A 19,100-nucleotide genomic window follows, 5' to 3' on the forward strand; every position below is an offset into this window, starting at 1 on the left:
ATTTATATAAAAAAATAAAATACTTTATTTTTCATCTAGAAAGGTGCAAACATGTAACTTTTGGTCACATTTCTCAACATATAACAAACTGTCCCCAAAACAGCCATGGTCAAAGAAAGAAACAAAGTTCTCCAGGTGGAAAGATTAGTAGTTGATCAATGAACCACTCTTCTTAACTTGGGGCCATTAAAGCCCTTCTTATCCCCGATTTGATGAAATGCTTCCCCAATTTGATGAAATGATTTGATGAAGGACATAATCAATCATCAATTCAGTTCACTATTCCCCCCCCCCACATTAACTGAACAAAACTCCTATTATCTATTTGAATGGTTGAATGTATTGGATTAGACAAGCCATTAAAAACAAAGGTAGAGGCTAACACTGATGTATCAAAGCATTTAAAAAGGCAATAAAACTTTAAATTAACTTAGATAACTGTACAAAATATATTTATATATATACACACATACACTATTTACAATATTAAAAAATCTGGCTTGTAACAGGGAAGCTCACTGTACAAGCTGTCCAGTCTAACACACACAAGACCAATTCATTTTGAAAGAAAGTACTTGAATCAGAACTTCAAAAAGCAGCATTATTGCTGTTCTGACTAACAGAATGTCATTACTTAGCACCTTGCTGGGTGAGGGGTTCCAGTCCAATTACCAGCACAGAAACTAGTGCTGGTAACCTTGCTAAGGGTCTTTTTCAATTGCACTATGTCTGTGAGTGCACATCTCCTTCAGTAATCCCTGTATATCATCCCCATAAACATTATATTCTATTCTGAGGCACAGTTTTTCTGTGGTTCCTCACTGTCCATCTTATTTTTTTTCCCTTCAAACCAAAGTTTGGGGTCAGTAGACACTTTTGTCTTAAGTCACATGGAACAGTTTGATTAAAAAAAATTAAATAACTTGTGCTATTGAATCAGGTTTTACAAAATGAGATGCAATTATCAGTTCAAGTTGACAGTCAAGTTTAAGAGTCCCTGGTCTGGCTTTATGCCATGTCTCCATACATCTTCCTGTAATACACAGACTCAAAGATATCATTGTCTCCAGGGCAGTTGTAGTGGCATGCACAGGTCTTGATGAACATCATCCTCTTCTTCATGACCTCACCGTCGGGACACTTGAATTCCACGGGGAGAGTGGCTGTTCTGTGGGGGGTGCAGCAACGCCCGTCAGTGCAGACGCCACAGAACTTGGCTCGGTATGTCTTCACACTGGTACAGCCAGACAGCTCAAACTTGACAGGACTGGAGATCTTGGGAGTACGAATACACTTTTTGCCTTTCTGTTGAGCAAAGCAGATAGGATTCATACATTTAAATGTCAGACATATTACGAATGGAAACCTGACATATGTAATGTAAACAAAGTATTTTTAATTTTACGTAATCTTAAAAACACATTGGGTACAATTCAGCTAGGAGACCATGTGATTATTGAAATCACAGAGGTGCTTAACTTTGACTGGCAAATCCTAAAAACTTCAATGGGGTTTGCATCCATGTGAGTTATATTACATGGACCCTTTGGAAAGCTTCAACACGTCAAGGACAAATCACATGTTCTCTTAGCAGCAAAAAAAATCTGCCTTTAAACTGCTTTATAATTGCTATGTATATTTGCATATTGGACTATACGTGCAATCTATTTGTTGCAGAGGGAAAGGAGCCGCAGGGCAATGCAGAGACATTTGCTGAAGAAAAACAAGCCAGTATTTACCCTGATGCTCTCCTCCAGGTCCGCTTCACACGGCCTCACCATGCACAGCCTGCTTTGCTTCTCCAGTCTGCAGTAGGCATTGTCATTGGTGACTCTGGCGGAGATGCCCATTCCACAGGTCTTTGAGCAGGCGCTCCATTCAGTGGTCTGGACCAAACAGTTGGCACGCATCAACGACGGGTCAGGGCCGTAAGTGTCTTCCAATCTATATGCTGAAGCGCACCGTGAAAAAAGAAGAATAAGTTGCAACTGTGTTGCGGGAGAGGTGGAAGACGTGGTCCCGGTACCCAGCGCCATGGGAGGCCGATGCTCCCATTGTCTGCAGGAAAGCTCCCACTTACCAGCCAGAGCCGGTCCCACGGCCGTCTGCTCCTTGTCCTTGGGCTGGTCGCACACCCATTCCTCGCAGCATTTGCCCGGGAGCTTCGCCCGCCGGGGGTGGGGGCAGTCGGGGCTCGGCAGGCGGACGTCCATGGCGCAGAGGGGCACGCAGCCCACCGCCCCGTCCAGGCAGGTGCACTGGTACTTGCAGCTGCTCTGGAACGACTCCCCGCTCCGGTAGACCAGCCCTCCGAACACGCACGGGGCGCCGTCCTTGGCTGCGAGGGGGCAGGGAAGAGCGCCACTGAGGACTCGCCCCGAAACCCAGCCCAGCCCCCCCAGTGCTCGTGCGCCCCCTCCCCGCGGGCCGGCAGGAGCCTTCCCTCCCCGGGGAAGCGAGGGAGGGGTGTGGGGGGGGGTGGGCGCTCACCGGTGCACACGCCGACGCGGCGTCCGGCGGGGGCTCCGAAGTCGCAGAAGAGGCCCTTGTGGGGGTCGCAGGGCTCCCGCTCGCCGCACAGCTCGCCCAGCTGCCTGGCGCACACGCGGCAGCAGCCGCAGCCGTCGCCCACCAGGCTCACCCCGGGCGGGCACGTCGGGGCCGTCGTCGCGGCGCACCGGCTGCACGGGCCGCCGCACTCCTGGCCGGACGCCTGCTGGGCAGACAGACAGACAGACAGACAGTCGGACACGCGCAAGAGCCGGGCCGGGAACAGCCCCCCGCCCGCCCTCGACGCCCCCTCCGGAGACGCTTACCCGGCCCGAGAGGGCGACGAGGAGCGCCAAGGCCCAGGCGCCCAGACCCGTCCTGGCCGGCATGCTGTCCGCTCGCTCGCAGCTGGGGGAAGCAAGAAAGCAACGAGGAGGTGGCGGCGGCGGGGGAAGCTGGCGGGCCGGCGAGAGAGTTGCGCTGCGCTGCGACGGCTGGGCTGGACTGGACTGGACTGGTCTGGTGCGGCGTCGTCCTCCGGCGCTGGTCTGAGGCTGCGGCGGGCGTCGGCGCGCCTTTTATGGCCTCCCGGCGGCCGGGCCGGGCCAATGGGCTGAATGGGCTCCTGCGCAAACAGCCGCATTCCTTGCATTCCTCGCCACCTGCCCGCCTCTTCGGCTCGAGCCTGACCCCTGCACACGCCGCATTCCTGCCGTCGGGAAACGCCGCCGCCGCGCTCCGGCCCACAGACGAGGCGCTGGGTGGCCGCCGCCGCCGCCGCCGCCGGCCGGGAAGGGAGGGCGTTTGCGCCAGCCGCCAGCCCGGAGTCTTCCCACCGCCACAGGCCTGACGGAGAGGACCCCAAAAGACGGCTCCTTTTCGCGCGCAAACCCCCCCCCCCCCCGGCCTTCACCGCACCAGACCCGCGTTCCGCAAAAACGCGGCCGCGGCGGGTGTCCGCCCTACCCCCCAGAACACAGAAAGCACCTTTACGACAAAAGGGAGCAAGAAACGAGATTATTTATTGCTTGGAAAGTACTGTGGCTACAAAAGAATCAAGTCCGCGGTTGGAACCCTCGCTGGTTACTTTTGAGAGGGGGGGGGGGACAATCCCCTTTAAATCCACAGGGTTCAAAATAAGCTGCTTGTAAAACTCTCTGGTCCTCGCACTTTAATGGAGAACTTGAAATGAACAGAGGGGCCCCTAAAAATCATCTCCATCTTTCAGGACTCCCCAGTTACATACAATATCTCCTTAAAACAAACGGATACGTTAAGAACACCCGCCTTTCAAACTTGGATGATACGCAGTACCAAGAAACCCTTAAAGACTATTTATTTAGATACTTATACCCTGCTTTTCTCCCCAAAGGGGACCCAAAACATCCTTTGCCCCTGTGCTATTTTATCTTCACAGTGACCTTCTAAGGTAGGTGGGACTGGCCCAAGGTCACCCTGCAAACTTCCATGGCAGAGTGGAGATTCAAATCTTGGTCTCCCAGATCCGAGCCGGACACTCGAACCACGACAGGTTAGAATCCCACCTGTGCTCACGAGACAAAAAAATGTGGCGTGCCTCGACTGCCCCTTTCTTTGCAATGGCAAGGTGAGCTCCTGGTGCAAAGAAGGATGCAGGTGCAGTCTGGTTCCTCTCCACCGACAGAAACGAGACGCCTCCGTTTCGAGAATTTGTGGCTGGATCTTGGCAATTTATTTATTTATTCTCAACAATTGTACTTCACCTTTGGCCATAGGAAGGGCCCCAGTCTCAATAAAGTGCAGCCGAACTGTGCTCTTAAGACCCATTTGCAATGAATGAAATGCGCACACTTTTCTTTGGATTGTGGCCACTGTGTGACATCCACAATGCACAGGATTTGGTGCAGAAGCCTAATAGGAATGAATGAAGGCTGCACAGTAAACGTTACCTGGTATCTGGGATGTAATCCACTAAGCAGCAGTTTATCAGCTCCATTTCCATTTATTTACTAGCTCCTTTGACCAAAGGTCTTGAGCTTAACCATAACAATAATACATAATACAACAACACATAATCAATTTACAACACCCAACGTATAAGTTTATCAGCTCTAATAAGAATTGACTTGGTAGCCAGTGGACTGGGCATTTAGACCCCGTTGGCTAGGTTCTTAGCAGAAGGCATGATAAAACTTCTGTTTGACTGGACGGGTTAAATCTCTTGTTTTTCTCAGGCACTTAGCGCCTCCCCCCCCCCAATATTTAATCCTCCCCAGAAACAGGTTAAGAATGTATTGTTTGATTCATCTCATGCCATTAGTGTTGTGATGGGCAGAGAGTTCAGATGGAAGAAGGGGGGGCAGGGAGAGGTTGCCAGGGTGGTTGCTATGATCATGCCTGGGAATTCCCCCCTCCCAGTTTCTTATCTGTGCAAGAAGACAACAAGGCTCGACAAATATAGAAGCAGACTGTTTTTGGATAATTTCTCATGATGAGTCAGTTTCCGACTGTGGTTGCGCTTTTGTGTGTGTGTGTAACATAGATATTTGTGGACCTTTCTTATTATCTCACTCCAAAGTAATATGTTATACAGTGTCTGGTTTGCAATGGGCTCTGTGGACTGCTGATTCACGCAGGGATATTTTTCCTAATAGGTACTTTCTATGAATAGAGAGAGTGAGCATGTTTGCCCTGAAATACTTGGCACAGGAAAGTGAGGCTGAAGCATAGAAGATGTGGCTCTCTTTTTCCCACTGCGTACGTTCAAGTAATTTGTAAGCAACACATTCCGCCCTCACACTTCTGTGCTCCTTATCCCCCCCTCATGACTATAAAAATCTATTAAAAATGAAAGGTCACCACTATTCCCCCCAAAAAATATTTTAGTAGAATATGGCACAGTGAACAGCAGTAGGCTTGCTATGGGAAGCCTGCTTGAATACGTCTCTCCCCCCCAGCTATGAAACTTATGGGGCAATCATAATTTTTTAGCTTATCCTACTTCACAGTGTTGCTGGGAAACAAAAACATTGCTCTAAGAATGGTCAGCAGCACCCTAGTCCGAAGAGCAGGACAGTTGCTGATTCTTCTCCCTTAAAGTTCTCACTGGTTTACCACAGCTGGTGCTGCTATCCTGCCTGTTAGCTTTCCAGGCCATGCCCCAAGGGATGCTGTCCACATCTCTTAAGACAATGGGAGAATCTTCTTCTTTGGGGTAGAATATGACCATGCTGGCCCTGATCTTGTCAGATCATGGGAAGCTAAGCCCTGGTTAGTATTGGGATGGGAACAAGGCTGGTTCCAGGTTTGGAGGGACTCCAGGCAAGGGCTCCCCTCCCCTCCTCTGCTCATCTCAGGCCCTCCTCTCACACTCTCCTTCTTTCCCACTCATCTGCATGCCTCCCACTTGCCTGTGTGTCCTTCCCCTGCCCGCCTGCAGGCCCTCTCACCACTGCCAGTGTTCACAGTCATCTGCACTGCCTGCGATCCTTTCCCCAGTGGCACTATAGCAATGTGAGTATCTGGGAGCACAGGTGGTGGAAAGCTAGCAAGTAAGTGGGTGGGAGTGACAGCAGTGAGACCTTCCAGAAGCCCTGGGCCCTGGCAGCTGCCCCACCTCAGGGTATGCTGATGCTGGCCCTGGATGGGAGACCATCAAGGGAGTGGAGGGTTGTTACGCAGAGGCGGGTAATGGCAAACCACTTGTGTTAGTTTGTTGACTTGAAAATCCTACAGGGTCACCATAAGTTGGCTGTCACTTGATGACACTTTCCACCACCATCTTGGCTCCAGGGAGGTCAACAAAAGTCCTCTCCCACCTCACTTTCACATTCCCACCCCTCCACCCCACAGTTCCTCTGGCCATCAGGAACAGTCCCACCAGGTACAGGATGTTGGGTACCATGGACATGCATCCATCTAAATTTCTCTTAAGTGGAAGTGAAAATATTAATATCCGTGCATAGAGTGGTAGCTTTTCTTTCCTAAATTCTACATTCTCTTAAACATTCTTCTTAGTGCTATTTGAAAAATGCTATTTAGGTCATATAAGAATGTATTTCTGTTTAACCGTTTAACAAATCAATGTGAATAAATTTAAAAGACAGACAAATAGATCAATTAAAATCAGCTACCAGCTTTAATCTTGCCCCCCCAGCGCAGCGCAGCTTGAACATTCTTTTTCACACACACCCAAATAAATCCCCCATACTTCCATTTATGATTCTATAGTATGTAAAGTAAGATAAGGAGCCCTGTGGAGCAGAGTGGTAAGTTGAAGTACTGCAGTCCAAGCTCTGCTCACGACCTGAGTTCGATCCTGACGGACATTGGTTTCAGATAGCCGGCTCAAGGTTGACTCAGCCTTCCATCCTTCCGAGGTCGGTAAAATGAGTACCCAGCTTGCTGGGGGTAAAGGGAAGATGACTGGGAAAGGCACAGGCAAACCACCCCGTAAACAAAGTCTGCCTAGCAAATGTCGGGATGTGACATCACCCCATGGGTCAGGAATGACGCGGTGCTTGCACAGGGGACCTTTACCTTTTTAAAGTAAAATATCTTCATCCAATAGTCATTAGATCATTTTAAGCTTTCTTTTTACCTGGCTACATTTTCATTTTTGTAAGCAGGTTGTATATAGTTTCGTGTGTCCACTATTTACTCAGTGCTGAATAAATGCAGCCATTTGCTTGCAAGCGTTCAAATAAATGTAGGTTTCAAATAAATGAAAGGATTTTTTCCATTAAAAAGGAGATTTTTATTCAAAACTAGTGTGGTACTGGAAAGAGGTATTACGTATGTTGTGGGATGGAAGGAGGAGAGAGAAACTGGAAATACAAATCACTAACCTATAAAGTTCATGGCATGTGAGAATGAATAGCTCTAATCCCATATGGGAATAACTTTTAAATACCTCTTATCTACAAGGTTGTTTTTTTTTTTTGGGGGGGTGTCATTTAGGAACCTGAAAATCACCCAGTTAATTCTCCTGAAGATAATTTGCATGTAAACTATCCTTAATATTCACCCATATAACAAATAATGCTAGATTGAGAAGTCCGGTTTTAATAAATAAAAGCCACTGTGCTGTGTTTCAGAACCCTTCTGGATCCAATAGAAAGCCAGCATGGAGAGGTCAGAGTGTTGGACTAGGTTCTGGGAAACCCAGATTGAAATCCCCACTTTACTATGAAGCTTGCTGAATGACCTTGGGCTAATCTCTCTCTCTCCCCATCTAAGGGTTGTTGGGAGGATAAAATGAAAGAAAGGAGATGTGCCTCCTTGACTTCCTTGGATGAACAGTAAGATAAAAAGGTACTACATAAATAAATACTGCAAGCCACAAATGCCCTGCTTACAAAAATGAAGATGATTACAACACAACCCATAAACAGGTTAAGTGTGGTGCTTAGATCTGAGCCAATAGCATGGGACTACCCTCAGTTATTTTGAATTACCAACGAGATTAATGGGACTTTGAAATATGTGTTTCTAAGGTCAGAGTGCCAACCAATTTCTATCCAAGCATTTCAGCTTCTCAGTGTGATAGATCAAATAATTGTGTTTGTTGTGCAAGTTACACAACTTTCTCCCACGAAGTTCAGAGCCAGGTGTTGAGATGCAATGTGGCTTTGAACAGGCCTGTACTTGTCAAAAGGGAAGGAGAAGTGAAGGCACAGTTAGTGGCAGACAGAGGTGGGCATGGCCTATGAGCTTAGAGAATGCCACAAAGTCCCATGCTTTGTCAGAGGGTACTGTTGGAAGTCTATCACAATCAGAGGCCATGTGTGACTCTTCAGCATGGTCATGTGAGTGTATGTGTCATGTGTCATAAAGTCACAGCTGACTTAAGGTGACTTATGGGGTTTTAAAGGCAAGAGACTAACAGAGGTAGTTTGCCATTGCATTCCTCTGCGTAGCAACCCTGGTATTCCTTAGTGGTCTCCCATCCAAATACTAACCAGGGCTGAACCTGCTTAGCTTCCAAGATCTGACAAGATCGGGCTAGCCTGGGCTATCCAGGTCAAACCAAGATAGGTTTGGATAAAATTAACCACACATATCCTTCACAAATTCATCCAAATCTGCCTTGAACTCATGGAGGTTGTTACACTTATAAGCAAAGAAAATCTGTAGAACTTCATCAACAAAAACCATAGAGCCCAAAATAATCACTTGTATAGCACTTTAGGTAGGGTCCTTCCCAAATAGGGTTGACAATCACATGGACTAGCTGGAGATCTGCTATTACGACTGATCTCCAGTTGATAGAGATCAGTTTACCTGGAGAAAATGGCCACTTTGGCTATTGGACTCTATGGCACTGAAGTCCCTCCCCAAACCCTGCCCTACTCAGGCTCCACCCCAAAAACCTCCCGCTGGTGGTGAAGAGGGATTTGGCAACCTTATTCCCCAAGGCATTTTCTCCAGGTTTGCAACAGTCCTAAGATGTCTATGAATATCACTTGAAGCTACCCTACTACGTATATCATATATTAGAGCTGTTTGCCTTATGTATTATCTTGCTCTCAATACATATCTATCTATCTATCTATCTATCTATCTATCTATCTATCTATCTATCTATCTATCTATCTATCTATCTAATTTCACTTTTGGGCATTGTTAACATATGTCTAATACTGATACTTTGTTTTCGGATTTCTGACCAATTTTATTCTCCATTTTGTTTTCAGAACTACACTGTGAGATAGATTAGACTGAGAATGTATCACTAGCCCAAGGTCACCCAGCAAGCTTCTATGGAAGAGTAGGGATTGCAACCTGGGTTCCCCAGATCATAGTCCAACCCTGCCCATGTGCCATGGTGAGAAGGTGCTGCCCTCCCTCTCCCCATACCCTGGCAGCCAAGCAACCCACTCTCCTTGCCCCCTGCAAGGCCATAGAAAGGTGGGAAGCCTGTGCGCACTAGGGGTGCCAGCTCCAGATTGGGAAATGCCTGGAGAGTTTGGTGGTGGAGCGTGAGAAGGGTGGGGTTTGGAGAGGGGAGGGACTTCAGTGCCATAAAGTCCAATTGGCAAAGTGGCCATTTTCTCCAGGGGAACTGATCTCTGTCGCCTGGAGATCAGCTGTAACAGCAGGAGATTTCCAGCCACCACCTGGAGGTTGGCAACCCTAGTGCCCACCCCTCTGCACTGTGGTGAGAAGCTGCTGCTGGCCTTCTTTGCCCCCACAGTGGTGAGGTGCCTGGCATGGTAATGCATGCCCTCCTTGCCTCCCACACTGTGGCAAAAAGGAGCTACATGCCTCCTCGCCATTCCTTATACTTTGCTTCACCATGTGAGGGCCCTTTACATGGACATTCATGTATTTCTGAGAAAGATTTATTTTGGTGTTTGAAATATTTTGAACTCAGTTGAGGACTGGATCGCGTATAGGAAGAACGCCAGTGGGCGGATTCTACAACTCCCATTCCCTGAGGGAGGAGCTTAATTCCAGAGGAAGGTCCCTTGCTCTACTCTAGAAAGGCTTCCTCACTCAGCAGAAGGGAACTGAAAGGTCTGGCACTTTGCGTCCCGGCTTTTTATTCTTGTCACTCAATGCACTTTTTGAAGTTATTCAACAAGCATCATTTGTGCTGATGGGGTGATGAGAAAATAAAAAGAACAACTTTTCTTAGTATGGGTCTTTGTTTGCCTTGAGGCCGTGCCACAATATCAAGAAAGAGGCTGCCATTGATACAGAGGATTGTTAAAATGGACTAATTTGGACTTGCATGCAGGTGTTTATACAGCAGATTCTTTTCAGACAGTATATTTTTTCTGGTAAAATTAGGAATTCACTGCATTGGCAACAGGGTTATGTTTACACAGCTATATGTGGAATGTGTGTGCTGACATTTACTTCAATTGGTTAAGTCTTGTAAAATGTACAGGTGTGGATATGTGGGGTTCTTTCTTTCATGTTTATCCGTCTTCTTCCCCCCTTCTTTTGGATGCTTTGCCCACTTCCCCAAAGAAGTCACCTGATCGAGTATCAGACGTACTGAAAAACCTGGCAGGACTGCAGGAAAGTGGCTAGACTCAGAGTGTTTGTGTACTTAAAGAAAGAATCTTGCACATTTTCAACCTTCAGCTGCAGCTATTTTCTTATAAGAACCACTGGAGGTCTGTGCCAGCCCTCAAAGCGGAAATCAAAGGCTCCTGGAGAAACACACCCGAAGAATGTGAACCTGATCCAAGAGCTGTACGCAATGCTCACACTGGGCTGTCAGCCTTGGAGGAAGTCTAGCCGTATATGGACATCGGCTCCCTGAGTTATTTGTCATCCTGATGAGCTGGTAGGCTGGCCTGCAGACGCTTTTGGCCTCAGGTTTAACGGCGTTTATTAATTCTCCTTGCCAGGATATTTCCACAAAATGTTTATCTTGCACTCCTAAGGGATCTTTCTTAACCATACATTAAATGTGTATTTACTTAAAGCACTGATTCCAAGCAAGGCTATTCAGCTTTGGAGCTGGAAATGAAGGACAAATAAAGGAAGTTTGCTTTTTATCCGGAACTTTGCTTTTCTTGTGTTTATTTTTTTTAAAGTTCATTCACTGGCTCATTCAATATATATATATATATATATACACACACACACACACACACACACACACACACACACACACACACATACATACAGAGTAGAATACACACATGTGTACACAATATATATATATTATATATATATATATATAAGCATCCCATTTTATAAACTACCACGAGAGTTTCATAAAATGTTTCCACTGGTTTGGTTTGGTTCCTCAGGGTGCAGCTCAAGGAAAGGCTAGATTTACTTGGGCCTTCTGCCTCATCTCCTGCAAGACCTCCCGTGTGCCACCCATTCAGTGCACTGGAGCCCTAAGAGCCAGTGAGGGGAGTCATTAGGTTTCCTGAAAGAGGTTACTGGATTGTGCTATGTGCCTAGGCTTGTCAAGCCCCTGTTGGGGGGGTGGGCAGGGGTTCCCCAGCTGCCAGTGGGCGCTTCCCACTCCTGCTCAGCTGGCTGGCGGGGGGGACATGGCAGGAAACTGGGGAGGGGTGGGTGCCAGCAGTTTTCTGATGCATTCCGATGTTCAGAAGTGAGGACTGTGTATCCCCCTGGACATCAGTACATCACAGCCAACATTATATCAGCAGCAAGCACACACCCCCAAGGTCAGTTTCCCACTGGTTGCTGTGGAGGGGGGTGGGGCTGGCAACCCTATATAATGTGCCTCTCCTTGTCTTCTTTGAAGCAACATTGCTATCTCCTTGGCATGCTATAAGCATGACAGATGGACATGGCATAGCTTTGGGACTTCCTGGGCCATTCAGTTCAAATACTTTTAGCACCAAACCTGCCAAAAGATGTGGCTGATGTATTCACTGAAAACACTTCTACCCTACTGGAAGCCAAAGAACTGTGACCTACCCCCTATATCCAACAGAGCTTGAGTGGAAGGAAGGGGCACAACGTTCAAGGCTGTTATGTGCTTTTTTCATTTCAAGTACAGAAATCCAATCTTGTCCCACACCAGGGTTGCCAGGTCCCTCTTTGCCACCAGTGGGAGGTTTCTGGGGCGGAGCCTAAGGAGGGCAGGGTTTAGGGAGGGGAGGGATGTCAATGCCAAAACGGCCATTTTCTCCAGGTGAATCAATTTCTATCAGCTGGAGATCAGTTGTGATAGCAGGAGATCTTCAGCCACCACCTGGAGGTTTTTCAAAAACACAGATGTAGGCTAATAATTCACTTATAACTATATTTTATACATATATAATCTTATAAGGTTGCACTATTACTTCATAGTGCCATTTCAACCAGCAAAATTAAATGTACAGAATTGTATATACAACAAGGCAATATTCTTATGAAATTAATAAAGTTAATAAAGTTCAACAGAAATCAGCAATTAGCTTGTAGTGTCTTTATTTCATGAGTTATGTATATACTGTCCATAAATGTCCTTAATTCCAGTTGGGTAGAACAGGATTCCGGTATCTTTGCCTGTTTCAATATTTCTTCAGCTACCCTGAAGGACATATATTTATGACATCTGGATCCTCTCTCAGAACGTCCTTTGTATCATCAGCATTTGCCTGCAATTTCAGAACGCTGCTCTGTTGATAAATTTTTCAAGTAGAACTATGATTAACATTCTTAGTCTTGAAACATTAATTATTTTATACATGTGTAATATAATTACATTTATACTCACAATCATGAACAAATTTTCATACACAGTAACTTGTGTGGTTTCATCTTGTGTGTGATATCTTGCATATAACAAAGTTGTTTTAGAAAAAAATCTTTCAAGAAATAAAAATAAATATACTATTAGAAAATCCTTCTTCTAAAGACTTACTAAAGCTGGTGCCATAACATCTTGCAAATGCTTGAACGCCAGGGTTAAGACATTGCCATGAAGATCCAACATGCATTAGACTGGTCTCCCTTATGTATGTTTTGGTTTCAGTGAAAAGACTTTAGCATTTACTTCCTTTCTTGATTTCACACAGAGATGTTTAATTGGCTTGCAGTTACTTACAGCGCATTCCTGAGGCCGCAGGCGTGGCACCGTGGCGGGGAGAAGCACAGCAATGGTGCAGCCAGAAGGCCTCCAAAGGGGCTTTGCAGTGGCATACGCGGCCAAGGAGGGGGGAAGCAAAAAAAAAAAAAAGGGAGAGGGCGAGGAGCTGGGCTGTGGTGGCACTGGGCTGCGGCGGTGCAGCCTGAGCCCAGCTACGGCCGTCAGGAGGCCGAGGATGGGGGCTGGAAGGCCGGGGGCGGGCCCAGGATGGGAGAGGATGGCCAGGGGACCCTCGAGGTTGGATCTGGAATTGTTGTGCCAAGAAGGACCACTGCGGTGGGAATATGGAGAGCTGCCTTGCCGAAGTCGGCACCCCCCCCGGGTCAGTGCGCCTACCTGTAGTTGCACCGAAGCACTACACCCTCTCTTCTCATGTCTGCCAGGGAAGCTCACGAGGAGTCAGCAGGAGCCATATTGCTGTGCTGCCTGTGTCCTGTTATCTGGGGCGACCGTGCAACAGCTGCAAGGGCTTCACCTGCTGGCGACTGTGGCATTGGGGATGCCTTGTGCCCGGCAGCACCGTCACCAGCACCGCAGGTACAGGGAGAGTGTCAGGACCCTCTGGCTAGTGCACAGGGAGGGCCTGGAGTGCTTCCACCTGCACAGGGCAGTCATGCCATGGCCGCGGCCATCCCTCCCCAGTTTCTGTGAGTGCCTCATTTGGTGTGGCAGCCCCCTACCCTCCCGCTGCTCCCGTGGCACCAAGTCAGGAGTTAGGAGATGCTGTCTTCAGGGAAACTGTCTTTATTGGGGGTCACCAGAGCATTGGGGAATAGGAGGACGCGCAGGGAGGGGGTTGGGAAGACAGAGGAAAAATGAGGTGGTGTCAGCACTTGCCCTATAGAGAACCACTAGCCACAGCAGGAGACGTAGGTGTCCAAATAAGTTGGTTTAATGGTAACAAAGGCAAACAGAGCATAGAGAACCCAAGACAGCAATGGGGGAAACTGGCATGCACTTGATAGTATAAAAGCATTGAAAAAAGCACTCAGCAGTACAGTCTCATGAGATTACTTCGAATACATTACAAACAGCACAGAGGTGCCGCTGCTCCCACGGACATCTGCAAGCTTCAAAGGGAACAGGAATGCAGTTTTGGGAAAACAGTCCTTGAAGGGGAGTCTGTGAGAAAACGAAACTATCTGAGACACAGGCCTGACATTCTGCTCCCCTTAGGGCCCCCTCTCATTCTGCAAGGGGGACGGTTTATGGGGGTAGGCGGTGTGGAAGGCGCTCACCAAGTGTGGGGCGGAGACATCTCGTGCATGAACCCATTCATCGTAGGCAGGGGGGAAGTGTTTCCAACAGACCAGGTATGCAGGGAGCCGTGACGCACACAAGAGTCCAGGATCTTTGACACTTCAAAATGCTCCTCCCCCCCCACCATCACAGGCTGCTCAGGAGGCAGTTCCGGGTGCCAATCTGAGGAGGCAACATGAGGCTTGAGGAGGCTGACATGGAAGACAGGGTGGATACGCCTCAAGGTTTTAGGGAGAGTCAGTTCCACAGTGACTGGGTTAATTATCCAGGCAATGGGATATGGCCCCACATACTTGGCACTGAGCTCATCACATGGTCAGGTGGACTGCAGATTCCTGGTGGAAAGGTACACTAAGTCACCAACCTGAAAGTCTTTGCTGGGAGAGCGATGCTTATCTGCTTGAGCTTTGTATTTGCGTTTGGCCCTGTCTAAGTTCTTTACTAGCCAGGGCCAGGTGGTGTGGATAGCTCGAGTCCAAGAGGCTACATCATCATTTCCCTCCTCCCCCGCCATATCTACATGACCAATAGGACAGAAATCCTGACCATACACAGCATAGAAAGGACTAAAGCCTGTAGATTGATGCACACCATTATTGTAAGCATATTCAGCAAAAGGCAATAGTTCAACCCAATCATCTTGGTGATAATTGACATAACTACATAAATAACACTCCAATACAGCATTTACACGTTCAGTTTGCCCATCCGTTTGGGCGTGATAAGCACTAGACAAACCCTGTTCCACCCCCACCAACTTGAGAAAGGTTTTCCAAAATTTAGCAACCTAGGTACTTCAGCAGTCGCAAATTATCTTACGCGGAAAGGAATGTAAACGGAAAACATGTGACACAAAGAGGCGGGCCAACTTGGGGGCAGAGGGTATACCTGCACACGGAACCAAATGTACCTGTTTGGAAAACAAGTCAGTAATAACCCATAGCAGAGTTTTCCCTTCACTGAGCGGGAGATCGGTCATGAAATCCATAGCAATCACTTCCCAGGGTCTGGTGGGAATTTCCAGCGGTTGTAACAGTCCTGGGGGTTTACCTTGGGAACGTTTGACAGTGGCACAGATGGGACAGCTGCGAACGAAGGAATCTACATCAGTACGCATGCCCGCCCACCAAAACTGCCTGCGCAATAAGTGAAGGGTTTTTAGGAAACCAAAGTAGGGCTGTTGATTCGGTTCGGCCCGAACTGAAAATCAGCCGAATTTCCCTTGATTCGGCGGTTTTTAGTTCGGGACAAACTGAACTCAAAACTGGCGGGCAACCGGGGGGCGCGAATTCAGCGAGTTCAGGAGTTCACGAATAAATCCGGCAAATTTGGCTTCAGACAATCCTTCTTAAGAGACCACCCAAGTTTTGTAAAGATGGGTTCAGTGGGGGCAGAAATATCGGCTCCCCCCTTTTCTCTTTCCGTGGCCGCAGGGGGCGCATTTCTGGGTGTGCCGACCCCAAACTTTCAGCGGAGCTTCAGACAAGGCTTCAGACAAGGTTGGGGCGTCAGTAAGCAGCATTCTCCTCTCCCGGCCAATTGGTGGCCAAGCTGGGTCTCCTTCTGGCCAATCAGTCAGGATTGAATACTGGAGGAATCAGCTGATGTGCGGCCCGGCCGGGGGGGGGGGGAGAGAGAGAGAGAGAGAGAGAGAGAGAGAGAGAGAGAGAGAGAGAGAGAGAGAGAGAGAGAGAGAGAGAGAGAGAGAGAGAGAGAGAGAGAGAGAGAGAGAGAGAGAGAGAGAGAGAGAGGGAAATCCTCCTGTGTGTGTGTGTGTGGGGGGGTGCTTGTGCACATTCGCTCCTTTCCGTGGCTGCAGGGGGTGCATTTTTGAGGGTACAAACCCCAAACTTTCAGCGGAGATTCAGACAAGCCTTTTTAAGAGACCACCCAAGTTTTGTAAACATTGGGTCAGGGGGTCCCGAGATATGGGCTCCCCCCTTTTTTCTTTCCATGGCTGAAGGGGGCGCATTTTTGGTGGTACAGACCCCAAACTTTCAACGGAGCTTCAGATGAGCCTTCTTAAGAGACCCCCCAAGTTTTGTAAACATTGGTTCAGGGGCCCCCGAGATATGGGCTCCAACCCTTTTTCCTCTCCCCCCTTTTCCATTTCCATGGCTGCAGGGGGCACTTTTTGGGCGGTGCAGGCCCCAAACTTTCAGCATAGCTTCAGACAATCCTTCTTAAGAGACCACCCAAGGTTTGTAAAGATGGGTTCAGTGGGGGCAGAAATATCGGCTCCCCCCTTTTCTCTTTCCGTGGCCGCAGGGGGCGCATTTCTGGGTGTGCCGACCCCAAACTTTCAGCGGAGCTTCAGACAAGGCTTCTTAAGAGACCACCCAAGTTTTGTAAACATTGGGTCAGGGGGTCCCGAGATACAGGCTTTCCCCTTTTCCCTATTGGGATGAATGGATCACCCTCGAGAGATGCATACATATGGATCTCATATTGGATACAAATGGAATCATATTGGATTACCCAGCCTCCCAGCCCCTCCTGATGGAACAGAAGACAGCCACAGTAAGACCCCTTTGGGGGCTTTAATCTAAAAATTTTCCTTTCTGTGTGTGTGTGGGGGGGAAAGCAAAGTCTGTGTGTGTGTGGGGAGGGAGCAGTTTCTTTGGGTGGGTGGGAGCCAAAGGGGGCTTTTGCCGGTTCTGCCTGGGGTGTGTGTTCTCCCTCCAGTCTCTCTCTCCCTGGTTTGAGGGGGGGGCTTCAGTTTTGTGTCTTCAGGTTTTCCCTCATTCATAAGATCAGTTAGGTTATTTTGATGCTTGCTCAAAACTGGTTTTCAAATGGTGACTTAAAGAATGCATCTGCCTGGTCCCAAGTCCAATGCAAAAGGAGAAATTCCACCCCTTCCTGCTCATTATGCATAGCTAGCTGCCTCTGTCCCTTTCCATGGTTTGCAAACTCCCAGGTGTCAGGTATTGCTTTCCACTGTTGCAAAGGTGTTGCATTGCGTGCTTGTGTTGCTTTGCAGTTGTATTGCTTTGCAATTTTTTTCACACCTGCCCCGCCCTTGCTCTCAGCTGTTTGTCGGGGCTGGGAGCTTTGTGCGTGGGTGGCAAGCTCTGCTCGGAGATACACATTAAGGGTGGGGGGAACCCTTTCGGGGCCCATATCTCAGCCCCCCCGACCCAATCTTTACAAAACTTGGGGGGTCTTTCAAGAAGCGTCCTTTGAAGCTCCTCTGAAAGTTTGGGACCTTTACCCCCAAAAATGCCCCCCCAGAGCCATGGAAAGGCGCGGTTGTGTTTTTAATGGCTTTATTCGGCCGAATTTTTTCCCCGAACTTTGAATTCCCACTGAATTGCACGGACCCGAAGCGAAGGAGTTCGGACTTCGGCATATCCCAAATCTAAACGTGCCAAATTCAGCCGAATCCGAACTATACCGAATTTTTTTTAATTCAACAGCCCTAAACCAAAGTGTCCTGTCGTTTTAGCTCCATGGATCTCTCTCCGAAGTATCTTAGGCACATATAATTTAGTCTTTGTACCAACAACCACCCCGTTCTAGCTGGCCTGAAGGTAGTGCCTGAGCAGTGCGCTCAGCTAGGCACTGAGTACGAAGGGAGTCCAGGAAGGAGTCGGGCAGGATCACCCCCCCTGCAGAGGGTGAAACAGGAGCCGTCGGCAGTGGCTACAGGGTGGAGGGGGGGCCCGGGTGATGTGGAGTGCTGGTAATAGGTGGCGCGGGTGGGTCTGGTGAGGGAGTCGGTTCCCTTTGGACAGATGCTCTGCTGTCCACTGCTTGGGTTTGGGACTGGAGCAGAGTTTGGGACCGAGTTTTTACAGCTAGAACTGGTAGAGCTCCCCTGTGTACTGGGGTGAATAAGGAGTCCGTAGGACGGTCGATTTTCACTGGATATTGGGGAAGCCTGGAAAGAGCATCAGCAAGCACGTTTTGCTTTCCAGGTACAAAACAGAATTGAGAGAAGTCAGCCCAACGTTGTTGTTTTGCGGACAGTTTGTGGCTCCCCATGAGGGCCTCTAGATTTTTGTGATCGGTCCAGACTTTAAAGGGGACCCTGGAACCTTCCAAAAATTGCCGCCACATAGTGAGGGCATGATGGACGGCTGCAGCTTCTTTTCCCCAAATGGGCCAGTTTAGTTGAGAGTGCGCAAATTTCTTAGAAAAATAAGCACAGGGGCGAAGAAGACCGTCAGGTCCCCTTTGCAAAACAGCTCCCCCCATGGCTTTAAGTCACCATTTGAAAACCAGTTTTGAGCAAGCATCAAAATAACCTAACTGATCTTATGAATGAGGGAAAACCTGAAGACACAAAACTGAAGCCCCCCCTCAAACCAGGGAGAGAGAGACTGGAGGGGGAACACACACCCCAGGCAGAACCGGCAAAAGCCCCCTTTGGCTCCCCCCCCACTCAAAGAAACTGCTCCCTCCCCACACACACACAGACTCTGCTTCCCCCCCACACACACAGAGAAAGGAAAAATTTTAGATTAAAGCCCCCAAAGGGGTCTTACTGTGGCTGTCTTCTGTTCCATCAGGAGGGGCTGGGAGGCTGGGTAATCCAATATGATTCCATTTGTATCCAATATGAGATCCATATGTATGCATCTCTCGAGGGTGATCCATTCATCCCAATAGGGAAAAGGGGAAAGCCTGTATCTCGGGACCCCCTGACCCAATGTTTACAAAACTTGGGTGGTCTCTTAAGAAGCCTTGTCTGAAGCTCCGCTGAAAGTTTGGGGTCGGCACACCCAGAAATGTGCCCCCTGCAGCCACGGAAAGTGAAAAGGGGGGAGCCGATATTTCTGCCCCCACTGAACCC

At 48.4% G+C, this 19,100-nt stretch overlaps 1 protein-coding gene across 1 annotated transcript; it reads right to left on the reverse strand.

Annotated features, from left to right (window-relative positions):
* Positions 1–321: 321 nt before the first annotated feature.
* CCN2 (cellular communication network factor 2) lies at positions 322–2,879 on the reverse strand. Its single transcript, XM_056856612.1, has 5 exons — positions 2,817–2,879; positions 2,491–2,716; positions 2,081–2,338; positions 1,740–1,951; positions 322–1,305 (listed from the first exon to the last, which is right to left on the reverse strand). The coding sequence occupies exons 1-5, from the start codon at positions 2,877–2,879 to the stop codon at positions 1,009–1,011; spliced, it is 1,056 nt and encodes a 351-aa protein (XP_056712590.1). The 3' UTR covers positions 322–1,008.
* Positions 2,880–19,100: the final 16,221 nt, after the last annotated feature.

The sequence above is a fragment of the Euleptes europaea genome, chromosome 10, assembly GCF_029931775.1.
Source record: "Euleptes europaea isolate rEulEur1 chromosome 10, rEulEur1.hap1, whole genome shotgun sequence".
NCBI lineage: Eukaryota > Metazoa > Chordata > Lepidosauria > Squamata > Sphaerodactylidae > Euleptes > Euleptes europaea.

Coding starts and splice junctions, on each gene's coding strand:
- CCN2 (XM_056856612.1), bottom strand. CDS start 2,879: ATGCCGGCCAGGACGGGTCTGGGCGCCTGGGCCTTGGCGCTCCTCGTC. Junction 2,339..2,490: donor CCGCGTCGGCGTGTGCACCG/GTGAGCGCCCAC, acceptor GCCCCCTCGCAG/CCAAGGACGGCGCCCCGTGC. Junction 1,306..1,739: donor ACCTGGAGGAGAGCATCAGG/GTAAATACTGGC, acceptor TTTGCTCAACAG/AAAGGCAAAAAGTGTATTCG.